The 26,220-nt window shown below is 49.7% G+C and overlaps 1 protein-coding gene and 1 pseudogene across 1 annotated transcript; both read right to left on the bottom strand.

The window, feature by feature from the left end:
• Positions 1-4,052: 4,052 nt before the first annotated feature.
• On the bottom strand, positions 4,053-4,606 carry LOC101134577 (small ribosomal subunit protein uS13-like; annotated as a pseudogene).
• Positions 4,607-19,748: 15,142 nt separating this feature from the next.
• LOC101124592 (citrate synthase, mitochondrial-like) lies at positions 19,749-22,668 on the bottom strand. The gene has a single exon (XM_019016488.4). The coding sequence runs from the start codon at positions 22,551-22,553 to the stop codon at positions 21,600-21,602; it is 954 nt and encodes a 317-aa protein (XP_018872033.3). The 5' UTR covers positions 22,554-22,668; the 3' UTR covers positions 19,749-21,599.
• Between the last annotated feature and the right edge of the window lie 3,552 nt (positions 22,669-26,220).

Genomic DNA, 26,220 nt, shown 5'->3' with positions numbered 1-26,220 from the left:
ACAGTGGCGTTATCTTGACTCACCACAATCTCTGTCTCCCAGATTCAAGCGATTCTCCTGCCTCAGCCTCCCAAGTAGCTGGGATTATAGGCGTTAGCCACCATGACCGGATGATTTTTGTATTTTTAGTAGAAACTGTGTTTCACCATGTTGGCCAGGCTGGTCTTGAACTCCTGACCTTGAGTGATCTGCCCGCTTCAGCCTTCCAAAGTGCTGGGATTACAGGCGTGAGCCACCATGTCTGGCTGGATTATTTATCTTTTTGACCCTTATCAGATACAAAATTTGCACATATATTCTCCCATTCTGTGGGTTGTCATTTTTTCCTTTTTTTTTTTTTTTTTTTTTTGAGATAGAGTCTCCCCCTATTGCCCAGGCTGGAGTGCAGCGACGCGATCATAGCTCACTGCAGCCTCAAACTCCTGGGTTCAAGCGATCCTCCCACCTCAGCCTCCCCAGTAGCTGGGACTATACAAGCACACACCACCACACCTGGCTAATTTTTAAATATTTTTTGTATAGACAAGGTCTCATCTCACTATGTTGTCCAGACTGATCCTGAACTCCTGGACTCAAGCGATCCTCCTGCCTCAACCTCCCAAAGTGCTGGGATTACAGGTGTGAGCCACTGTGCCAGGCCTCTCTTAATAGTGGCCTTTGCAGAAGAAAAGTCTTGCATTGTGTGGAGTCGGGTTGATCTATTTTCCTTTGCTGGCTTGTGCTTTGGGTGTGCTACCTAAGAATCCTCCTGATCTTGATAAACCCCTCTTGCGGGCACCTCTCCCCATCCTCCCCGCCCCCAGCCCCCACCTCTGGCCTGTCCCTCCCCCCTCCTCCCCTCCCCACCTCCCGCCCCGGTTTGGGGCACTGGCCTCTGGCTCCGTCCCCGATCCATCAATGTTTAATAACTGAGCGGACAGAACCTTGGCGGAGACGTGGAAACCCCGCCCGGCCCCATGCGCGACGCGCCTCCACGGGCTGTGCCGCGATCACGCAGAGCCCCGCTTTCCAGGTGGGGAAACTGAGGCACCGGAAGATTGGGATGGGGACGCGACCTGCCTGGTCCCAGTCGTCGGGGCCACGGCCAGTCTTCCTCCCCGAGTCCTCCCCACCTTCCCTGGCCTGGAGCTGCTCCTGGCTCCCGTCCCCGCCCTGGGCTGACCCTGCCAGCGGGAACCGCCTGCTCCCCGGTGCGGTTCCTGCCGAAACCAAAATACCCAGGAGGAGGGAAAAAAAAACAACACCCGCCGGGCGGGCTGGGGGTGGGGGACGGGAGGAGGGGCGGGTTTCTCCTCCGGGTTGGAGACTGGAGGGGCCAAGGGTCACACAGTCAGTCGACAAACGTCTCAAGGATCCAGCCGAGTCCTGGCTCTGCTTCCAACTGCCTGTGCAGCCAGGGCTTCTCCGAGCCTCAGTTTCCCCATCGGTGCAATGGGGTAGTTAACCCCCCGGGGAGGCCTATGAGAGGTGAGAAGGAGCTAGGTGAACGAGGTGCCCAACCCTCCAAGATGTCATCACGTTTAATAATATTAAACCTTATGTGTTGGGATCAGGAGCTCCAGGCAGGGGCTCCTCTGGCCGGGTAGGAGGGCCCTCTTCTCCCAGTGGCTGGTCTTGTACCCCTAACCTCTTTTTTTTTTTTTTCTTCTTAACCAACTAAACAGGAGTGATCTTTATTTTATTTTATTATTATTCTGAGACGGAGTTTTGCTCTCCTTTCCCAGGCTGGTGCGATCTCGGCTCACTGCAATCTCCACCTCCCAGGTTCGAGCGATTCTCCTGCCTCAGCCTTCCGAGTTGCTGGGATTACAAGTGCCCGCCACCATGCCTGGCTAATTTTCATTTTGTTTTATTTTGAGACACTGTCTCTGTCTGTCACCCAGGCTGGAGTGCAGTGGTGTGATCATAGCTCACTGCAGCCTCCTGGGCTCAAACAATCCTCCCACCTCAGCCTCCCAAGTAGCTGAGACCGCAGGTGTGTGCCACCAAGCCCAGCTAATTTTTGTATTTTTTGTAGAAAGAGCACTCACTCTGCTGCTCAGGCTGGTCTCAGATTCCTGGCCTCAAGCAGTCCTCCCATCTCAGCCTCCCAAAGTGCTGGGATTACAAGCATGAGCCACTGTGTCCTGGCCCCACCCCCAGCTTCCTATTTCCTTCCTCCCTCCCTGTCTCTCCCTATCTCTCATTTCTCATCTCTTCCTGTCTCTGTCTGTCTCTATTTCTCTGACTTGCTTTTATTTTTTTTAATTTAATTTAATTTTATTTTTTGAGACAGAGTCTCACTCTATTGCCCAGGCTGGAGTGCAATGGTGTGATCTTGGCTCACTGCAACCTCCACCTCCCAGGTTCAAGAGATTCTCCTGCCTCAACCTCCCGAGTAGCTGAGATCACAGGCGTGCGCCACCCTACTATGCTAATTTTTGTATTTTTAGTAGAGACGGGGTTTCACCATGTTGGTCAGGCTGATCTTGAACTCCTGGCCTCAGATAATCCGCCCTCCTCGGTCTCCCAAAGTGCTGGGATTACAGGAGTGAGCTACCGCACCTGGCTTGTCTTGCCTCTCTTTGTCTCTTTCTCCCTGTGCCCTTCTCTCTCTATCTTTGTGTCTTGTCTCTCTGTCTCTCTCCTTGTCTTTTTCTGTGCCATCTTTTTTTTTTCTTTTTCTTTTTGTAGAGATAAGGGTCTCATTATGCTGCCCAGGCTGGTCTCTAATTCTTGGCCTCCAGCAATCCTCCCCCCTCAGCCTCCCAAAATATTTGTGTCATCTTTCTCTTTGTCTGTCTCATTTCTCATCTCTCTCCCTGTCTCTCTCTCTGTCTCTTTGTCTCATCTCTCTGTCTCACTTTTGTCTCTGTCTCTGTCTCTCTACCTCTGTCTCCCTGTGTCTCCCTTTCTCTCTTTCCCTGTTTCTCTGTGTCTGTCTCTCTGTGTGTTTCTGTCTCATGTCTCTCTGTCTCTGTTTCACCTGTCTCTGTGTCTCCCTGTGTATCTCTCTGTGTCTCTGTCTCTCACTGCCTCTGTCTCTCCTTGTTTCTCTGTTTATTTGTCTCTTTTTTTATTTTTGGAGGCAGAGTCTCGCTCTGTGGCCCAGGCTGGAGGGCAGGGGCACAATCTCTGCTCACTGCAACCACTGTTTCCCAGTTCAAGTGATTCTCCTCCCTCAGCTTCCTGAGTAGCTGGGATTACAGGCCCCCCACCATGATGCCTGGCTAATTTTTGTGTTTTTGTAGACACGGGGTTTCACCATGTTGGTCAGGCTGGTCTCGAACTCCTGACCTCAAGTGATCCACCCGCCTCGGCCTCCCAAAGTGCTGGGATTACAGGCGTGAGCCCCTGTGCCCAGCCCCACTTCCATTTTTAGGTGGGGAAATAGGGGCTTATTCCTGAAGAGTCTCGTGCAGGTGTCCCAGTCCCAGTGGCATCATGGTCACCCTGGTCCAGCTGCTGGGCTCTGTGGCTCTCCGGCTGTCCTGGGCCTCCCATTCTAGGGGCCTGTCCCATAAATGGTCAGCCCAGAAGGTTCCACCCTCACATACTGGACGGTGACACCCCCACCTCCCAGAGCTGGTTTTCCAGCAGGCAGTCTGGCGGGAAGCCCAGGCCACGTCCCCATGGTGTTGGCTGCTGCCCGGTGCAAGCCGGGAATGGGGACCAGAGGTGACGTTTAGGGCTAGGCTTTGGGCTCAGGGTTTTTTTCTCTTCCTTTTTTTTTTTGGTATATAAACTATTTGTTTTTTTGAGACGGAGTCTTGCTCTTTCGCCCAGGCTGGAGTGCAGTGGCACGATCTCAGCTCACTGCAACGTCTGCCTTCCGGGTTCAAGAGATTCTCCTGCCTCAGCCTCCAGAGTAGCTGGGTCTACAGGCGTGTGCCACCACTCCTGGCTAATTATTTGTATTTTTAGTAGAGACAGGGTTTCATTGTGTTAGCAGGATGGTCTCAATCTCCTGACCTCATGATCCGCCCACCTCGGCCTCCCAAAGTGCTGGGATTACAGGCGTGAGCCACCGCGCCCGGCCATAAACTATTTATTAACAGATAAGGCCTACAGACTTATTTCTTCTTGGTCACACCCACGGTACGGGTACGGCCATGGCGGCCAATGGTCTCGGTGTGCTGGCCTCAGACACGAAGGCCCCAGAAGTGGTGCATCCCTCTATGGGCTGGAATCTTCTTTGGTTGCTCCAGGTCTTCACGGAGCTTGTTGTCCAGACCATTGGCTAGGACCGGGCTATATTTTCCATCCTTTACATCCTTCTGTCTGTTCAAGAGCCAGTCTGGGATCTTGTACTGCTGTGGATTCTGCACAATGGTGATCACTCATTCCATCTCATCCTCCGTGAGTCTCCCGCCCTCTTGGTGAGGTCAATGTCTGCTTTCCTCAACACCACATAAGCGTATCTTCCATCCACACCTTTAATGGCAGTGATAGCAAAGGCTATTTTCCGCCACCCATCGATGTTGGTGTTGAGTACTCCTAAAATATGCTGGAACTTTTCAAGGATCACTAGAGACACGGTGGCAGGCTCTGGGGTTCCATACCAGGCACCAGGATCAGATTTGGGGTCTGGAAGCCCCACATTGCCCTCATCCTCTCTGGCTTTCATCATGGGGGTGGTGGGCATGAGGAGGAAGGGACTCAGGCCTTTGGCATGAGGTTCCCTTCTTCAGCAAGCCCCTCACTTCCTGGATCGCTGGGGACCCCCAGCCCTGGGTACCTCCCTCCAGCCTAGCCTTGACCCTATGGGAATAAGAATAACTCTATCCAGCCTGGACCTTCCCAAGCTGGGGCCTCGAGCATTACCCTAAATAAGGCAGGCACCTGGAGGTGGCCAGGAATGAATGAACATGAATGAACAAATGAATCGTATATAATGTTACAAACTCAGAAACATAAGGCCATACAAATCTAAATCTGGCCAAGGTTGGTGGCTCAAGGCTGTAATCCCAGCAGTTTGGGAGGCTGAGGCTGTAGGATTGCTTGAGCCCAGGAGTTCGAGACTAGCCTGGGCAATGTAGTAAGATCCTGTCTCTTCAAAAAATTGAAAAAATGTAGCTGGGCATGGTGGCAGGTGCCTGTAGTCCCAGCTACTCAGGGAGGCTGAGGTGGGAGGATCGCTTGAGTCCAGGAGTTTGAGGCTGCAATGAGCTATGATCATGCCAATGTACTCCAGCCTGGGTGATAGAGCGAGACCCTGTTTCTAGAAAATAAATAAATAAGTTTTGTTTGTTCATTTGTTTGTGATGAAGTCTTGCTCTGTTGCCCAGGCTGGAGTGCAGTGGCAGGATCTCGGCTCACCGTAACCTCTGCCTCCTGGGTTCAAGCGATTTCTCCTGCCTCAGCCTCTGTAGTAGCTGAGATTACAGGCATGCGCCACCACACCTGGCTAATTTTTGTATTTTTAGTAGAGACGAGGTTTCGCCATGTTGTCCAGACTGGTCTTGAACTCCTGACCTCAAATGATCTGCCCACCTCAGCCTCCCAAAGTGCTGGGATTACAGGCGTAAGCCACCGTGCCTGGATGATAAGTAAATATTTTTTTAAATTAAAAAAATGCCTAAACCTGGGTTTTTAGCACGTTGCAGGGGGCTCCCACCCAAGCCCAAGTTCTCAGAAGCTGGGAAAGGAATAATGCATCTCGGGGTGAAATGTTTGATGACCCCCAGCAGAGTGCCATCTCAAGAGCAGGGGTCTAGAGCCAAGGCTCGGGGTTCTAATCCTGCCTCTGCCATTAGTCAACCTGGAAAACCACTTCGCCTATATGAGCCTCAGTTTCCCCATCTGTAAAACAGTGTCGGTAACCATGTCTTGGGGTTTGGGGTTAGTAAATGAATCTGTGGGAAGCTGAGTCAGGCCTATCGGTGTCTGTAGGTGGTGGAGCCTCTTCCCTCTGACAGGGATGGAAATTATAGAGATAAAATCAAAGAGTGGCCGGGTGCGGTGGCTCACGCCTGTAATCCCAGCACTTTGGGAGGCCAAGACAGGCAGATCACTTGAGGTCAGGGGTTCAAGATCAGCCTGGCCAACATGGCGAAACCCCGTCTCTACTAAAAATACAAAAATTAGCCGGGTGTGGTGGTGTGCTTCTGTAATCCCAGCTACTTTGGAGGCTGAAGCAGTAGAATTGCTTGAACATGGGAGGTGGAGGTTGCAGTGAGCAGGGATCGTGCCACTGCACCCCAGCCTGGGTGACAGAGTGAGACTCTGTCTCAAAACAAACAAACAAACAAACAAACAAAACAAAGAGAGAGATGGAAGGTCAGGTTGCTTCAGGAGGAAGCTGGCAATCTCTGTGACTCAGGGAGGTGCGGGGGCTCCCTCCTGGACCCTAGTCACCTCTGAACGTTCCACCGGTTTCTTCCAGTTTCTCCTTTACTGAGATCCCTCTGTCCCCAGAGTCTCAGTTTCCTCCCTTGTGAGATGGGCTCACACTGGCGCCCCTGAATCTCCTTCCTCCACCCATCCACCATCAAAATTGCTCCCACATCCGATCCCTTCTCATGAAGGTCCCTTCTCCCTGGTCCAGACTATCATTGCTCCTTAGGACCAGCAGTGGCACCCCTCTGTGGTCTCCTCGCTTCTCCCTTTATCCCCCACAGATACCCCCACCCTGGTATCCTGAGTCCGGCTTGTCCTTCTTCTGTCTAGAAGCCTCTGTGGCTCCCACCTTCCTCAGAGTAAAAGCCAAAGTTCTCCCCCAAGACCTCAAGGCCCTGCTTGGTCTCACGGCACCATCGCCTCTTCCCTCCCCACCCTGCTTAATCGACTTAGGCCACCTCAGCCTCCTCCAAGCTCCTCCAGTGAGTCAGACAGGCTCCTGCCTCGGGGCCTGTCTAAAGGCTGTGCTTTCCCGGGGACCATCTTCCCAGAGACGCCCATATGTCTCCCCTGCCTCCTTTGGGTCTCAGTTCAAATATCATCGTCACCCACACTCTCTCTCCCTCCTCTGCCATCAGGAATTTGTATCTCTGCCAGGCGCGGTGACTCATGCCTGTAATCCCAGCACTTTGGGAGGCTGAGGTGAGCGAATCACTTGAGGTCAGGAGTTCAAGACCAGCCTGGCCAACATGGTGAAATCTCATCTCTGCTGAAAATACAAAAATTAACTGTGTGGTGGTGGGAGCCTGTAGTCCCAGCTACCAATCCCAGCTACTTGGGAGGCTGAGGCAGGAGAATCACTTGAGCCTGGGAGGTGGAGTTTGCAGTGAGCTGAGATTGTGCCACGCTGCACTCCAGCCTGGGCAACAGAATGAGACTCCGTCTAAAAAAAAAAAAGAAAGAAAGAAAAAAAAAAAAGAATTTGTATCTCATTGATGGTGGTGTCGCTGGCTCCTGTACACAGCCGGGGCTTAATGAGTGTGCTCACAGATAATAATCATATGCTGATAAAAAGAAATGTTTCCCCAGATGCCTGCTGTGCTTTAGGCCCTGGGCTGTGGTCTGGGGACACAGCCAGGGACAACTGAGAGCAATCTTGCCCTTGTAGGACTCATGGTCTGGGGACAAAGGTGGGACCCAGAGGACATTATGCACCTGAAGCGATGAATCTGTAATGTGGAATCAGGTGTTGAAAAGTGTGATGAATAAAGTAGAATACATGACCAGATGCAGCAGAGGGAGGGTGTTTCCTGATTAGGCAGTCCTGGAGGGCTTCCTGGAATAGGCGACATTTGGGGCCAAGGCCTGAATGAAGAGAGGGACATGCCCCTTTGCAGCAGCTCTGGTGGCCATGTGTTTCTCACTAGTTCACAGATAAGGAAACTGAGGCTCAGAGAGGTGAAGTCACTTGTCCAGCATCCCCAAATCCAAACTCCCCAGCCAGGAGCCTGCAATCCCCTTTCCCCATGGTGCCCAGTTGCAGATGGGCAAACCAAAGTCCAGAGCAGCGCCGCCACACCCCAAGGTCTCCCAGGAAGCTACTCGGCCCTCCTCCACCCTCCTTCTCCTCCCCCGCGCAGCTTTACTGGGGGACTTTCTCACAGGGAGGAAACAGCGACAGCTGGTTTCACAAGTAGGTGGCCCAAGCCGCAGACCGGTTTCGGTTTGCAAACAACTTCTGGCTCTGACTGCCTGCTGCTGGGCTGAGCAAACCCAGAGGTAAGAGCCCCGTATCAATCCATAAGAGGAAATAGGCACCAATCTGTCAGCTCAGGGTCTGGCTCGTGGGCAGCAGGGCCAGGAGATGGAGGTGCACTGAACCCTCATCTCCACTTAGTCTTTTTTTTTTTTTTTTTTTTTTGAGAAGAGTCTTGCTCTGTCGCTCAGGCTGGAGTACAGTGGCGCGATCTCAGCTCACTGCAACCTCTGCCTCCCAGGTTCAAACTCACTGCAGCCTCAGCCTCCAAAGTAGCTAGGACTACAGGCACACACCACCGCGCTTGGCTAATTTTTGTATTTTTAGTAGAGACAGGGTTTCACCATGTTGCCCAGGCTGGTCTCAAACTCCTGACTTCAAGTGATCCGCCTGCCTCAGCCTCCCAAAGTGCCAGGATTACAGACATGAACCACTGCGCCCAGCCTCCACTTATTTTTTATTTTATTTTATTTTTTTTGAAACAGTCTCACTCCATCACCCAGGCTGGAGTGCAGTAGCGTGATCTCGGCTCACTGCAACCTCCGCCTCCCAGGGTTCAAACAATTCTCCTGCCTCAGCCTCCTGAGTAGCTGGGATTACAGGCATGTGCCACTACGCCCAGCTAATTTTTGTATTTTTGGTAGAGATGGGGTTTTGCCATGTTGGCCAGGCTGGTCTTGAACCCCTGACCTCAGCTGAACCGCTCTCCTTGGCCTCCAAAAGTGCTGGGATTATAGGCATCAGCCACAGCGCCTGGCCCTTCACTTAGTCTTAATCACTCATCCAATCAACAATCAATGCTTATTTTATGCTTTGCTGTATTCCTGCATTTTATTATTCTCCCAGTGAGCATGTACTAAGTGTTTAGTGTGTACCAGGTATTAGCTCATTTAAACATCTCAAACCACTGGAAAGAATCAACCCAGGCAATTATCTTGATTTCAGACTTCTCTCCAAAACTGGGAGAGAATAAATTTCTGTTGTCTGGAGCCCCCCAGGTTGTACAAATTTGTTACATTAGCCCCAGGAAACTTACACAGCCCCCTCTCCAACCCCAAGTAAAAACTCACCTGTCTTCCTGCAGGTCCTCCAGGTCTGAGAGGGTAGTGCTTACCTCCGGCACTCTGGCCAGGAGCAGGAAGGTGTGTATTTCTCTTTGGGGATTTCTGGAGCATGTGGGTTGTGGACTCAGAGACACTTGGAAACTCCAGAGGTTTTTCCCAAGTGTCAGCACCATGCACCCTCCCACAGCCATTTGTGAGTTTCTCATGAATACATCTTGGGAAACACTTGGTATTGGTGGATTTTGTAGCTTTTGCCAATCAAATGGCATCTACCTGGTGTTTTAATTTGCATCTTCCTGATCCCCAGTAAATGTTGATCATCTCTTTGCCACTTGTGCTTCCTCCTTCGTGAATTCCTACTCTGTGTTCTTTGTGGTGTTCATTATAGGAATTCTTTATATATGTTTGATAGTATTCCTCCATCCATTGAGTATATTGCAAATATCTTCCCCTAATTTGTAACTTGTCTTTTTGTTTTGTTTTGAGACTGAGTCTCACTCTGTCACCCAGGCTGGAGTGCAGTGGCATGATCTCAGCTTACTGCAATCTCCGCTTCCCGGGTTCAAGTGATTCTCCTGCCTCAGCCACCTGAGTAGTTGGGATTACAGGTGCCTGCCATCATGCCTGGCTAATTTTTGTATTTTTAGTAGAGATGGGGTCTGACCATGTCGGCCAGGCTGGTCCCGAACTCCTGACCTCAGGTGATTCACCCACCTCAGCCTCCCAAAGTGCTGGGATTACAGACGTGAGCCACCATGCCTGGATGGCATTATAGGAATTATTTATGTAGGTTTGATAGTATTCCTCCATCTGTTGAGTATATTGCAAATATCTTCCCCTAATTTGTAACTAGTCTTTTTGTTTTGTTTTGAGGTGAAAACTCCCTCTGTGGTCTGGCTGGAGTGCAGTGGCGCGATCTTGGCTCACTGCAACCTCCGCCTCCCAGATTCAAGAGATTCTCCTGCTTCAGCCTCCTGAGTAGCTGGGATTACAGGTGCCCGCCACCACACCCAGCTAAATTTTGTATTTTTAGTAGAGACGGGGTTTCACCATGTTGGCCAGGCTGGTCTTGAACTACTGAACTCAAGAGATCTGCCTGCCTCGGCCTCCTAAAGTACTGGGATTAGAGGTGTAAGCCACTGCACCTGGCCTTTTTTTTTTTTGGAGACAGGGTCTCACTCTGTGGCCCAGGCTGGAGTGTAGTGGCATGATCATAGCTCACTGTGGCCTCAAACTCCTGTGCTCAAGCAATTCTCCTGCCTCAGCCTCCTGAGTAGCTGAGACTACAGGTACACACTTCCATCTCCAGCTAATTTTTTAATGTATAGAGATGGGATCTCCCTATGTTGCCCAGGCTGGTCTAGAACTCCTGGGCTCAAGCATTCCTCCAGCCTCAGCCTCCCAAAGCTCTGAGATTACATATGTGGACCACTGTGGCTGGCTGGTAACTTGTCTTTTCACCTCCTTCAATGTGCCTTTTGATGAATACAAAGTCCTACCCTTAATATATGCAAATTAACCAATCTTTTCTTTATATAGACAATGCCCATTGGCTCTTATGTGGAAAGTCTTTTCTTACCCCAAGTTCGCCAATATTTTCTTTTCTCTCTCTCTCTCTTTTTTTTTTCTATGAGACAGGGTCTCACTTTGTTGCCCAGCCTGGAGTAGAGTGGTGTGACCATGGGTGACTGCAGCCTCAACCTTCCAAGCTCAAGCAGTCCTCTCACCTTACCCTCTCTAGTAGCTGGGACTACAGGATGCACCACCACACTCAGCTAATTTTTAAATTTTATTTTGTAGAGATGGAGTCTCCCTATGTTGCCCAGGCTGGTCTCAAACTCCTAGGCTCAATTGATCCTCCCCTCTTGGCCTCTCAAAATGTTGGGATTGCAGGCATGAGCCACCAAGCCTTGCCCTCAAGTTCACCTATATTTACCACCAAGACATTAAAGCTTTCTTTTGGGCCAGGCACAGTGGCTCATGCCTGTAATCCCAGCACTTTGGAAGGCTGAGGCAGGAGCATCACTTGAGACCGGGAGTTCAAGACTAGCCTGTGCAACATAGCTAGCAACAACCCTGTAGAGACAGGGTCTTGCTCCCTGTCTCTACAAAAAAAATTTAAAAAGAATAGTCAGGCGTGGTAATGTGCGCCTGTAAGTTTGAGGCTGCAGGGAGTATACTCCAGCCTGGGTGACAAAGCAAGACCCTGTCTAAAAAAATAAAATAAAAAGGTTAATTTTGTTATATTTTTGTGTGTAACTCCTTAACCCATGTGGAGTTTTGTTTTGCATATTGTGTGAAGCAGATAACCAATATTGTTTTCAACATGGTCTCCCATTTCCCAGATCCTTTTATGGGATAGCCTCCCCTCCCCACTGCTGGGACAGACTCTCTCCTTCTTGAAGCAAAATTCCGACCTGCATACGGCTGTCTGTGGGCATTTAATTCTAATCCATTGGTCAATGTGCTTCTTTCTGTGCCAGTATTTTGCTGACTTAATTACAGGCTTTGTCGTGGTTCCAATATCTGGTATGTCAGGTAGGACTGCCCTGTTCTTCTGCAGTAATGTCCCAACTATTTGCAACCCTCTGCTGCTCCAGTTAAATGTTTTGGTTATCATATTGAGTTCCAGGGAAAGCTCTGACATGACTTTCATTGGGACTGTGTTGAAACTACAGAGGCGGAAATTAATTTAATATGTGTATTCTGTCACAGCTTTGGAAGCTAGAAGTCTGAAATCAAGGTATCTGCAAGATTGGTTCCTTCTGGTGGGTTGGGACTGTTAAATGAGTTAATCAGCATCTTTATGAACCTCAGCCTTCCTGTCCATGAACATGGTATGCCTACCATCTCTTTAGCCTCAGTAGTCTCTCTCCGCATTGTGTGTGTGTGTGTGTGTGTGTGTGTGTGTGTATGCATGTGTGTGCCTTCTGGGAGACAGAAGCACTAAGTCTTTATTGGGAAGAATGTCCATCCACCTTCCCTCGCTGCAGATGGTGAGACATACTCAGGGTTAGGGTACAATCGCAGGTTTTAGCTGGTACTTCTTTTCCCAAGCAGGTGGTAGTCAACAACCCCACACGTAGTGGTAGCAATCTGTAAACTAGGTTTCAGACTTTTTGGGTGCTATCAGGGAGAGAAGCAGAGAAGCAGGTCTGGCCGGATCCCTCCGGAGTTTTCCTTCTCCATGTCCCATCCCAAGGGAATGTCAGCATTGGCAGTGGCACAGTGAGTCTATTCAGGACACTCAGAATGCTACAGAATGGCTTTCAAACATTGCCCTTGAAGCTGAAGCCAAAGATGGCATCCACCCCCAGCCCATGAAGCTCATTGATCAGCGTGGGCTCTGGGGGAACTTCACCAAGCAAAAGAATGCCCCTTTCCTGACGGTGGGTCACCAGCATAGTGTAGAGTGGCTTGTTGGGTCTTTTGGGGTCAAAGATGATTGGCTGGTGACCAAAATGTTTGGGGTGTCAAGCACAGAGCAGGCTACCTTCTCCATTATTCCCTGGGCCATGGATGATTGGGACATGGATATGGGAGGATATGCCTTGGCAATGATGGTGGAACAGCTGAGCCCAGACAGCTCTGTAAGTTGGGCCATGCTGGTACTCATGAAACAACTCCTCATCCATGGCCTGGGCCCCCTCCTGGTGCAGGAATTTCACTGCTGTGCTTGCCATGACCTCCAAGTCCCCACAGACAGTGGAGTTAAGCCACTGTGGCTCCCAGCAGGTGTGTCCTGGACATCCATCTTGCATCATTAATCTCTCTTAATACAGTTTGTGTCTGTTTCCCTGCAGAGTTGGAAACACTTTTTGATTTCTTTATTCCTCTTTCTTTTCTTTTTTTTTTTTTTTTCTTTTGAGGAAGAGTCTTGCTCTGTCGCCCAGACTGGAGTGCAGTGGCACAATCTCGGCTCACTGCAAGCTCTGCCTCCTGGGTTCACGCCATTCTCCCGCCTCAGCCTCTCGAGTAGCTGGGACTACAGGCGCCCGCCACCACGCCCGGCTAATTTTTTGTATTTTTAGTAGAGACGGGGTTTCACCGTGTTAGCCAGGATGGTCTCGATCTCCTGACCTCGTGATCCGTCCACCTCAGCCTCCCAGAGTGCTGGGATTACAGGCGTGAGCCACCGTGCCCAGCCTTTTTTTTTTTTTACTTAGATGGAGTCTCACTCTGTCGCCCAGGCTGGAGTGCAGTGGCACAGTCTCCTCTTTCTTGATGCAGGGGTCTGTCCTGAACTTCCATGGCACCAGATGATTTCTTCACTACGTTCCTGATTCTACTATATTTTCTCACAGCTGCTATTTCTGCATTTTTTTTTTTTTAAAGACATGGTCTCACTCTGTCTCCCAGGCTGGAGTGCAGTGGCGCAATCATGGCTCACTGCAGCCTCCACCTCCTAGGTTCAAGCTATTCTCCTGCCTCAGCCTCCTGAGTAGCTAGGATCACAGGTGCATGCCACCATGCTTGGCTAATTTTTTTTTTTTTTTTGAGACGGAGTCTCGCTTTGTCACCCAGACTGGAGTGCAGTGGCATGATCTCGGATCACTGCAACCTCCGCCTCCCGGGTTCAAGCAATTCTCCTGCCTCAGCCTCCCAAGTAGCTGAAAGTACAGGCACCCACCACCACGCCCAACTAATATTTTGTATTTTTATTAGAGAGGGGGGGTTTCACTATGTTGGCCAGGCTGGTCTCGAACTCCTGACCTCAGGCGATCCACCCTCCTCAGCCTCCCAAAGTGCTGGGATTACAGGGGTGAACCACGACACGTGGCTCTATTTTGTATTTTTGTAGCAACGAGGTTTCGCCATGTTGCCCAGGCTAGTCTCAAACTCCTGGGCTCAAGTGATCCTCCCACTTGGCCTCCTAAAGTGCTGAGATGACTGGCGTGGGCCACTGCGCTGCACCCAGCTCCCTTAGGGCCACATTGCTGAGTCTGCAACAGGGCTCCTCTGCGTCCCTTTGCCTGAGCCACCAGCTCCCCGACTGGGATACTGAGTCCAGCTTCCAAGTGACCCTGGAACAGCATGGTATTGGGATCAAGACCACAGGATGCCACCCTGGCCTGGGCTCCTCGCTCCCAAGATTGTTCTAGAATCTAAGCAGCCCCAGGACTGGACATTTCAAAGGGGCAGGTGTGCAATGAGATGTGACCAGGAACTGGCTGATCCTGGGACATCACTGCTGCTGCCTCGCCGCGCTGGCAGGGAAGTGCTTGATGATTAGCAGTTGGCCATTTGGATGATGACAAGATGTCAGAGTGAGACTTTAGGTTGGCTCACACCAGCGTAAAACAAGTGAACGCAGCTGAGAAGACAAAAGACACTAAATCCAACCTGGGACTTACTTCTCCCGCTCTGACAATGCCCACTGCACCAGGCCCAACCCACCCTGTCCTCACAATGACCCCATGTGCAAGGGGGTGATGAACCTCATTGTACAGGTGAGGAAACTGAGGCACACGTCTGTATGTCTCAGACTGATGGGCACCATGGCTCACACCTGTAATCCCAGCTCTTTGGGAGGCTGAGGCAGGAGGATTGCATGAGCCCATGAGTTCAAGACCAGCCTGGGCAAGCCAGGCGCAGTGGCTCACGCTTGTAATCCCAGCACTTTGGGAGGCTGAGGCGGGCGGATCACAAGGTCAGGAGATCGAGACCATGGTGAAACCCCGTCTCTACTAAAAATACAAAAAATTAGCCAGGCGTGGTGGTGGGCACCTGTAGTCCCAGCTGCTGGGGCGGCTGAGGCAGGAGAATGGCGTGAACCTGGGAGGCGGAGCTTGCAGTGAGCCGAGATCACGCCACTGCACTCCAGCCCGGGCGACAGAGCGAGACTCCATCTCAAAAAAAAAAAAAAAAAAAAAGACCAGCCTGGGCAACATAGCAAGATCCCATCTCTACCAAAAAAAATAAATAAATAAAAAGGACTGTTTTATCCAGATTGATAGTTCCACAGCTATTCCGCAGGGAACCGGAGCCATGGTGCCTGATTCAGTATGGCTGTAACCCATACTATCTCCACTTCTAAACTGACTGCTTTAAGGCTGGGTGTGGTGGCTCATTCCTGTAATCCCAGCACTTTGGGAGGCTAAGGCGGGAGGATCGCTTGAGGACAGGAAGTCGAGGCTGCAGTGAGTCATGATTGCACCACTGCCCTCCAGCCTGGGTGACAGACTGAGACCCTGTCTCCATAATAAATAAATAAATTGACTGCTTTCTCCTTTTTTTCTGTGTTTCTTTAATGGTATGCTCACATATGTTTCATGAATGCTTTGAATATAGCAAGTTAATACTTGTAACTTAAAACACAGATGTGTTTTATTTTGAAGCAAGAAAAAGAACATGAACAGATACATCTGGATAGCTAGGGTATGTAGCAAGAGACCACTCTTCATCATTCCAGAGCTGGAACTAATAACACGAGTTTTCCAAAACAGAAGACTTTGTATGAAGCATTTGAATTTTTTTTTCTTTTTCTTTTTCTTTTTTGAGACAGAGTTTCGCTCTGTCACCCAGGCTGGAGTGCAATGGCGTGATCTCGGCTCACTGCAAACTCCACCTCCTGGGTTCAAGCGATTCTCCTGCCTCAGCCTCCCAAGTAGCTGGTAGGACAGGCGCCCACCACCATGTCCGGCTAATTTTTGTATTTTTAGTAGAGATGGGGTTTCACCATGATGGCCAGGCTGGTCTCAAACTCCTGACCTTAGGTGATCCACCTGCCTCGGCCTCCCAAAGTGCTGGGATTACAGGCGTAAGCCACCACGCCCGGCCTTCTTTTTTTTTTTCTCTCGAGACGGTCTCACTCCGTTGCCCAGGCTGGAGTGCAGCGGCACCATCACGGCTCACTGCAGGCTCAGCTTTCTGGGCTCAAGTGATCCTTCCATCTCAGCCTCTCAGGTAGCTGTGACTAAAGGCCTAGTCACAAGAACCATTCTGTAACATTCTGAGTGTCCACCACCACATCTGGTTAATTAAAAAAAATTTTTTTTTGTAGAGATGGGGGGTCTCCCTACGTTGCCCAGGCTGGTCTCAAACTCCTGGGCTCAAGTGATCCTTCCACCTCCCAAAGTGCTGGGATTACAGGCGTGAACCACCACTCCTGGCCTGGATTTTATTCTTATGTTACTTTTTTTTTTTCTCACCTTCTCAAAATAAAATATTAAATACATAAATTTTGAGTCAAGTGTATTAAGGTGTAACTTATATTCCAATAAAGTACAGTTGAATGAGTTTTGTTTTTTTTTGAGACGGGGTCTCACTCTGTCACCCAGGCTGGAGTGCAGTCGTGTGATCGCGGCTCACTGCAACCCCTGCCTCCCGGGTTCAAGCGATTCTCTTGCCTCAGCCTCCTGAGACGCTGGGATTACAGGCACACGCCACCATGTACGGCTGATTTTGGTATTTTCAGTAGAGACGGGGTTTCACCATGTTGCCCAGGCTGGTCTCGAACTCCTGACCTCAAGTGATCCTCCCACCTCGGCCTCTCAAAGTGCTGGGATTACAGGCATAAGCCATGGTGCCCAGCCAGCACATTTTTCCTTATGGGGTTAACAGAGAGTTTCAGACAGTTACATATACAGTGGGGGTGGGGGGATAAATAAAAGTGAGTGGACTTCCTGCAACAAGCCCCCGGGGCTGAGCTCAGAGGGGCCCAGCAGCCTGAGATGCAAGGTTGGCTCTTGGTCACCTGCAGTTGGCTAAAGTCCCATTTCATGGCCAGTGCTACTAAGGCTAGAGACAAAGGACCCAGTGGGCTCAAATCTGGCCCTGGATGCTGGACCTCCATCTTCTCACCTCAAAAGCAACGACAAGGCCAGGCGCAGTGGCTCACACTTGTAATCTCAACACTTTGGGAAGCCGAGGCAGGAGGATCGCTTGAGCCCAGGAGTTTGAGACCAGCCTGGGCAACATGGCAAGATCCCATCTCTTAAAAAAAAAAAAAGTTATTAGCCTTGCACGGTGACATGCACCTATAGTCCCAGCTACTCGAGAGGCTGAGGCAGGAGGATCACTTGCACTTGGGAAGTCCAGGTTGCAGTGAGCTGCGATCGCGCCACCGCACTCCAGCCTGGGCGACAGAGCAAGATCCGGTCTAAAAAAAAAATAAAAGTAAGGATAAAAGAGAAAGGTGAAGGCCAGACGCAGTGGCTCACGCCTGTCACCCCAGCACTTTGGGAGGCTGAGGCGGGCTGATCACTTGAGGCCAGGAGTTCAAGACCAGCCTGCTCAACATGGTGAAACCCTGTCTCTACTAAAAATACAAAAATTAGCCAGGTATGGTGGCACACGCCTATAATCCCAGCCACTCGGGAGGCTGAGGCAGGAGAATCATTCGAACCCAGGAAGCAGAGGTTGCCATCAGCCGAGATCGCACCACTGCACTCCAGCCTGGGCGACAGAACAAGATTCTGTCTGAAAAAAAAAAAGACAGAGACAGGGTCTTGTTCTGTCACTCAGGCTGGAATGCAGTGGTGCGATCATGGCTCACTGCGGCCTTGACCTTCTGTGCTCAAGGGATTCTCCTGCCTCAGCCTCCCGAGTTTGGGACTATAGGTGTGCACCACCATACCTGGCTAAGTTTTAAATTTCTAAGATTTTTTTTGTGATGTGGGAGGCTTCATCACAGGGGGATCAGGTTTAGCAAATACACATCCAGGCACTCCGTTAACTTCGAATTTCAGAGAAACAACTGTCTTAGCTTTCTGCTTTGCAGTAACAGAATACCACAGGCTGGGTAATCTATAAACAATTGAAGTTTATTTGGCTTGTGGTTCTGGAGGCTGGGAAGTCCAAGACTGGGCCATATCCGGCGAGGGTCTCCTTGCTGTGTTATCACGTGGTGCGGGCATCATCTGGTAAGAGAAACACGCCAGAGAGCAAGGGAAGCCACAAACAGCTCTGCCTTGCCCTGCCTTGCCCTGCCCTGCCCTGCCCTGCCCTGCCCTGCCCTGCCTTGCCTTGCCTTTTTTTTCAGACAGAGTCTTGCTCTGTCACCCAGGAGTGCAGTGGTATGATCTTGGCTCACTGCAACCTCCGCCTCTTGGGTTCAAGCTACTCTCTTGCCTCAGCCTCCCGAATAGCTGGGATTACAGGCACGTGCCACCATGCTCAGCTAATTTTTTGTATTTTTAGTAGAGACAGGGTTTCACCATGTTAACCAGGATGGTCTCGATCTCCTGACCTCGTGATCCACCCGCCTTGGCCTCCCAAAGTGCTGGGATTACAGGCATGAGCCATGGCACCTGGCCAGCCTTTTCTTTTACATTTTTATTTATTTTTACATTAAAAAAATTTAAAGACAGGTTATTACTCTTGTTGCCCAGGCTGGAGTGCAGTGGTGCAATCTCGGCTCACTGCAGCCTTGACTTCCTCCCGGGCTCAAGCAATCCTCCCGCCTCAGCCTCTTGAGTAGCTGGGACCATAGGCCCACACAACCACACCCAGCTAATTTTGTTCTTTTTTGTAGAGATGGGGTCTCACTATACATAGATATACTATAAATATATAATATATTCATGTATGTATCTATATATGATATATATTTTCATATATTATATATATATATATATATATTAGAGACACGTATTTGTCTCTAAAACAGAGACAGGGTCTTGCTCTGTCTCTCAGGCTGGGGTGCAGTGGTGCAATCATAACTCACTGCAGCCTTGAACTCCTAGGCTCAAGCGATCCTCCCGCATCAGCCTCCTGAGTAGCTGGGACTACAGGTGCATACCACCACACTGAGCTAATTTTTAAATTTTTTGTAGAGACGGAGTCTCACTATGTTGCCCAGGCTGTTCTCAAACCCCTGGGCTCAAGGATCCTCCTGCCTTGCGCTGGGGTTACTGGTGTGAGCCACTGTGTCCAGCCCAATCTCACTTTTCTTTTTTTTTTTTTTGAGACGGAGTCTCGTCCTGTCACCCAGGCTGGAGTGCAGTGGCACGATCTCGGCTCATTGCAACCTCCGCCTCCCTGGCTCAGACAATTCTCCTGCCTCAGCCTCCTGAGTAACTAGGATTAAAGGCATGTGCCACCATGCCTGGGTAATTTTTGTTTTTTTTTAGTAGAGGCGGGGTTTCACTATGTTGGCCAGGCTGGTCTTGAACTCCTGACCTCAGGTGATCTGCTTGCTTTGGCCTCCCAAAGTGCTGGGATTACAGACATGAGCCACTGTGCCCGGCCTCCAAGCTCACTTTTTTTTTTTTTTTTTTTTTGAGACAGAGTCTCACTCTGTCCCCCAGGCTGGAGTGCAATGGCGTGATCTTGGTTCACTACAACCTCTGCCTCCTAGGCTCAAGCAATTCTCCTGCCTCAGCTTCCCAGGTAGCTGGGATTACAGGCGTCCGCCACCGCGCCCAGCTCATTTTTGTATTTTTAGTAGAGACGGGGTTTCACCATGTTGGCCAAGCTGGTCTCAACCTCCTGACCTCAAGTGATCCACCCACCTCAGCCTCTCAAAGTGCTGGGATTACAGGTGTGAGCCACCGTGCCCGGCCTCCAAGCTCACTTTTATAACAAATCCATTCCCACAATGACGAACCCACTCCAGTGATCGAGTCACCTCTTAAAGGTCCCACCTCTCAACACTATTGCTTTGAGGATTTTTTTTCATTGTTAATTAAAACATTTATTTTGCATTTTATACAGAACAACCTGAAGTCTGCATCATGACTTGACAGTTAGCCAGGGGTTTACAGTGTGTCCAACTCAACAGTGTGGTTCTGGGACTGGGTATCCACACAAACACAGGCAGGAGTTTGGAGGAAAGATGGGGGCACAGCAGGAGCGTATCTCAATCCTTTCTCAAAGAAAAAGAAGTAGAGCATTCTGAGTTGCTGAAAACCTGTGCAAATGGGGCTTCTGAAACAAACATTGTACTGTGAGCTCTCAGGGAAAGGGAGGAAAAAGATGTTGATAAATAAGGAGGCAATTTCTTGAGGCAGGGGACGAGGAAGGAGGTTTACTATTTTTAATGCCCTCAGCCCCGGTACCTGACAATCAGAGGAGACCATGTCCAATCTTGAATCAATTCTCTGTTCAAAAAGAGGTGCTAATACCCCAGGGACAAGACTCTGAAAATATCATGCTGGTCATTCCGGAGTCCCTGTTCTATGCCCCACAGCATATTAAAAGATGGGGGTTGGTGGGGGTTGGGGAGGTCAGAAGGTAGTGGCTTGTATTCTGTTGGAAGTAAAAAACTTAGTTCACATTAAGCACTGATAAAACCCAATGACTGGGCCCACAGATCTGTTGAGAGGTCTCTAGTAGGGACTAAGAGGGGGACGTCCAGAACATCCTCAGCCTGAGGTGAAACAGGTGTAGAAAGTCTGGGAGGGGGGTGAGTATTAAAGTAATGGGAAACAGAACACTCCCAGACCTTAATTTTAATTGGATAGTTTAAAAAAAAAATCAAACATTGGGTGCCAGTCACAACAAATGCCATGCCTTTATGGTCACTTGGTAGTATAAAAAAATTGCCAAAGCATGTCCAGCTAACCAACAGGTCTTGCTAGGAGGTGTTTGTGTGCATGGGAGAGGGCCAAGGGGCTTGTACAGCTGACTATCCAACATGATTCCTATGGAAACAGAAGGGGCGGAGTCCTGGTTTGCTGGCTTATTGAGGGCTTGGCAGAGAAGAAGCTAAAGCTCCAAAGTGACTGCAGATTCTCTGCAACCGGCTTTGACCCATGGAAACAGGAGCCAGATTCTCACTCTAGAGATAGTGAGGGGGCCACACCTACTCATACCACGTGCATTAGTCCTGGTCATCCTCCAGGACAATGCCTGTGATGGGCAACTCACACCAGGCAGGGGAAAGGAGCTGATTAGGGAAGAAGGGACCATTTTTCATCTTTTAAAGTCTTAATTTATATTTTAACCCCAAACATATTATCAGTGCCTCAGATATAATTTAATCTTAAGTCTTTAAAGTCCCCCTGAAACAAAAGTATACTTTTTATTTAGGCTTCCTCACTTTCTCGTAGTCACTTTCCCCCAGTCTCGTTTTACCCTGACTTAGAGTCCACAAACTTCATCAGACCCTCTGTGCTCAAGGACTTGGGGCTTTCTAGAGGGAAGCCTAAGGCTCGGCTCCAGATGAGCTGTGCCAGTACACCCAATGCTCGTGACACCCCAAACAGGACCGTGCAGTAATTCATCTCCGTCATGCCATAATACTGGAGCAGCACCCCACTGTGAGCATCTACATTGGGCCAAGGATTCTTGGCCTTACCCTGCTCTAAGAGGACATTGGGCACAATCTTGTATAGCTGAGCAACCAACTTAAACATGGGGTCATTAGGCAGGTGTTTCAGAGCAAACTCTCGCTGACAGGTATATCGTGGATCAGTCTTCCTTAGTACTGCATGGCCATAGCCTGGAACAACCCGTCCTGAGTTGAGTGTGTTCCAGATGTAGTCTCGTAACTTCTCATCTGACACATCTTTGCCAACTTACTTCTGCAGCTGTGTTAGCCAGACAAGCACTTCCTGATTTGCCAGTCCATGGAGAGGCCCTGCCAGCCCGTTCATGGCTGCTGCAAAGGACAGGTAAGGGTCTGAAAGGGCACTGCCCACCAAGTGGCTGGTATGGGCACTTACATTGCCGCCCTCATGGTCACTGTGGATAGTGAGGTACAGGTGCATGAGCTCAGGGAACTGATTATCAGTATAGCCTAACATGTTGGTGAAATTGTGAGACCAGTCCAGGTTAGAGTCAATGGCCCCAATACCACTGCCTTCTCTGTAGAGATTTCGGTAGATCTTTGCTGCGACACGAGGTAGCTTTGTGATTAGATCCATAGAGTCTTCATAAATCAACTCCCAGTACTTGGTTCGGCTGATACCCCGTGCATATGCTTGGGCAAAGTTACTTTCACTGTTGAGGGCTGTAACGGCTGCACTGAGCTGAGACATGGGGTGTAGATTGGTGGGAAAGTTGTCCAGCATGGTGACCACATGGGAAGGCAGAGCTGCCCTCTTTGCCCACTCTTTTGAGAGCCAAGATACCTGTTCCTCTGTTGGGATACGTCCAGTTACCAGCAGCCAAAATAAGCCCTCAGGCAGGGGTTCTTCCCCACCCTTAGCCTTGGGTAGCAGTTTCTGGCATTCAGGGATACTAAAGCCTCGGAAACAGATGCCCTCATCAGGATCAAGAACTGATGTTTCATAGACCAATCCCTTCATGCCTCTCATGCCACCATACGTCATGTCCACAGTGATTTGGCCCACCACCTTCTTGCCATGTTGCTGCCTGAAGGTCTTAATTCTGGCCTGCTCCTTAGGTATCAGGTCAGCCAATATGTCTTTCAAATTCGTGGAGGAAGCACTGGCATGCTGGGCTGCAAGAACAAGACAAGATGCATTCTTGGTTCCCAAGAGCCGGGTGGCCGCAGTAAGTAAAGCCATGGCGGGCGATCTCCGGGATCTGGTGGGGAGGTAAGAAGGGGAGAGAGCTGTGGCAGGAACAGGAGCCGCCGCCCCTGCACCAGAGGCCACGCCGACAGGTTGACAAGGTTGAAAGGACTGCTTTGAGGATTAAGTTTCAAACATATGAACTTTGGGGGACCATTCAAACCACAGCATCAATGAATAACTTTTTTTTAGTATAAGTATATCCCAAATGTTGCATGGGATATACTTACAGTAAAACCAAATTCAGTATTGATCTGAACTTCACATTTAGCTGAGTAGCCTATATTTTATCTGGCAACCTAGCTTCATCATCATGTCCATTTTACAGATGAGGCGGCAGAGGCCCAGAAAGGTTAAGTAATGTGCCTGAGGCAGCACAGCCAGGGATGAGCAGAAGGAGAATCTAACCAGGGTCATGGGTCCCACAGCCTTCAGGGGACTCATTCCCCACCCTGGCTAGAGGTGGCCGCAGGAGAGAAGCCCAGCTTGCCAGGACCTCAGTACCCTGTAAACACCTGGAGAGGTGCCAATCCTACCCGCCATCTGGACTTGGGTATCTGGAAGTGGGGCTGACTCATCCCCTGTAAACAGCCAGTCTCCTGTCACTGTAAACAGCTGGCATCTAGAGACGCTGTCACAGTGCCCAACTCGCAGTGTGACTTATCCATGACCCGATACTTTGCCATCAGCCTGTCACTCGATACTTAGTAAACAGTATCCTGAGAGTGGACAGTAGTTGGTGGTTAACGCGGTGCCGTGGGCCCCAAGGCAGGGTTGGACTTAAACCCAGGTCCTGACACCTGATTAGCCATCAGAGCTTGCTGTGTTCCGATACTTTGTAAAAAAAGACTAATCCTGATACTTGCTATCTGTCAATGATGAAACCCTGTTAGCCATAAACCTGTCCTCATATTTTATCAGCTGGTAACTTTAAACAAAGTTCTGATACTCTGTAAACACAAATCATGACACTTATGACCCGTCAGGGGTTGGCAAACTTCAGCTTTAACCATGACCCCAAAACAGTATTCACTTTTTTTTCCTTTTTTTTTTTGAGACAGAGTCTCACTCTGTCGCCCAGGCTGGAATGCAGCAGCGTAATCTCAGCTCACTGCAACCTCTGCCTCCCAGGTTCAAGCGAATCTCCCACCTCAGCCTCCCGAGTAGCTGGGACCACACCCAGATAATTACTGTATTTTTAGTAGAGACATGGTTTCACCATGTTGGCCAGGCTGGTCTCCATGACCGGCCCTGGCTCCCTCCTTTTTTTTAGAGACAAGATCTCTCTCAGTCACCCAAGCTAGAATGCAGTGGCAGGATCATAGCTCACTGCAGCTTCGAACTCCCAGGCTTAAGTGATCCTCCCACCTCAGCCTACTGAATAGCTGAGACTACAGGCATCCCAGCTAATTTTTAAAACTTTTTGTAAGGATGGGGGGGGGGGGGTGTCTCCCTCTGTTGCCCAGGCTGGTCTTGAACTCCTGGCCTCAAACGGTCCTCTCACTTCAGCTTCCCCAAGCACTGGGATTACAGGCAAGAACCACCATACCTGGCCTAGATTTTAAAATGACTGAAAAACTACCAGAGGAAGACTATTTGATGACATGTGAAAATTACATGAAATTCACACTTGAGTGTCCATGAACAAAGTTTTCCTGGGATACAGCCATGCTCACTTATTTGTGTATATGAATGCTTTCAAACAGCCGCAGCGTAGAGTAATTGCAAAAGAGACTGTGTAGCTGGCAAAGCTTCAAATATTTCCTATCTGGCCCTTTATAGAAAATGTTTGCCAATTCCTGATCTAAGCTCTTGGGCAGTCACTGTTCTTTATATTGAATTTAATACTCTGTTAATAGTCAATGGTCCACAGTGTTCACATGCAATGCAAACTGTGAGTCTTTTTACTCTGTAAAAGTCATATCCTAGGCCGGGCACGGTGGCTCACGCCTGTAATCCCAGCACTTTGGGAGGCCAAGGCGGCTGGATCACCTGAGGTCGGGACTTTGAGACCAGCCTGATCAACATGGAGAAACCCCATCTCTATTAAAAATAAATACAAAATTAGATGGGTGTGGTGGCACATGCCTGTAATCCCAGCTACTAGGGAGGCTGAGACAGGAGAATCACTTGAACCCAGGAGGCAGAGGTTGCAGTGAGCTGAGATCGTGCCATTGCACTCCAGCCTGGGCAACAAGAGCGAAACTCCGTCTCAAAAAACAAAACAACAAACAAAAAAAGTCATATCCTAATGGGCGTGGTGGCTCATGCCTGTAATCCAACACGTTGGGAGGCAGAGTGGGGAGGAATCGTTTGAGTCCAGGAGTTCGAGACCAGGCTGGTCAACATGGTGAGACCTGTCTCTACAAAACATTAAAAAAAAAAACACAAAAAAAAACTTAGCCAGGTGTGGTGCTGTGTGCCTGTAGTCCCAGCTACTCAGGAGACTGAGGTAGGAGGATCGCATGAGCCCAGAGGTCAAGGCTGCGTGAGCCATGACTGTACCACTGCACTCCAACTTGGGTGACAGAGTGAGACCTCATCTCTATAAAAAATAAATAAATTAGCTGAGTGTGGTAGTGTGTGTAGTCCCAGCTACTCGGGAGGCTAAGGTGGGAGGATCGCTTGAGCCCGGAGGTTGAGGCTGCAGTGAACCATGATTGCACCACTGTACTCCAGCCTGGGTGAAAGAGCCAGACACAGTCTCTTAACAACAACAATAAAAGTCATATTCAGCCTGATGTTCTGACATGATTAATGCAACGAACATTTGGTTTCTGACAGCAGTTAGTGTGTCCTGGGACTGTGTCAATGGTCAATACTGGGAAACATAACCAAGATGAGACCCAAAGAGTGACTGAGAATTAGACAAAGGAAAAAAGATCTTGCCACACTCAGGCTGGACTGTGACTGCTGAGCTGAGGAGCTGGACTTTCTCCTGAGGGTAATAGGGAGCCATGGAGGGTGTGTGAGCAGAGGAGGGACATGCTCAACCTGGACACAGGGACGGGATTGCTTCTGACCTTGGATATCCCTTCCATGCAATGGGCTGAGGTGGCCAAAATAAAGACCTTTCCAGGCGTGGGGTCTGAAAGGAAAGGGCACTTGAAGTTGTGATGTTAGGACTTCGTGGGAGAAGCCAGTGTGCAAATAACTGAGCAGGGACTTCTGTTCCTCCCCTGCCAAGCAGGCTCCAGGGGCTGCTCACACAGTGTGATCTGGGGCCAGGAGGCTAGGGATGAGGCCAGAAGACTCCTCTTTAGGAGGCCAGGACCAGTGGGTCAAGGTCTCACTCTGAGCTTCATTAATCCATCATACACTAATTGAGCAGCTACTGAGGGAGGGCCCTTGTCTTCCACCTCCCCATTCCTGGCTCTCTGCATCTTGTGCAGACTCCGCACTCTCATTTAGCATACTGCATTTATTTTTATATTATTTATTTATTTTAGAGATAGGGTGCCATTCTGCTGGAGTGCAGTGGTGCAATCACGGCTCACTGCAGCCTCAACCTCCCGGGCTCAAACAATCCTCCCACCTCAGTCTCCCCAGTAGCTAGGACTACAGGTGTGTGCCACCATGCCTGGCTAATTTTTTTTATTTTTATTTTTAGTAGAGATGGGGCTTCACCATGTTGCTCAGGCTGGTCTCAAAGTCCTGGCCT

This window comes from Gorilla gorilla, chromosome 20, assembly GCF_029281585.2.
Source record: "Gorilla gorilla gorilla isolate KB3781 chromosome 20, NHGRI_mGorGor1-v2.1_pri, whole genome shotgun sequence".
NCBI classification, from domain to species: Eukaryota; Metazoa; Chordata; class Mammalia; order Primates; family Hominidae; genus Gorilla; species Gorilla gorilla.
Note: the sequence above shows the minus strand (reverse complement) of the source record. Positions and strands in the feature narration are given on the sequence as shown.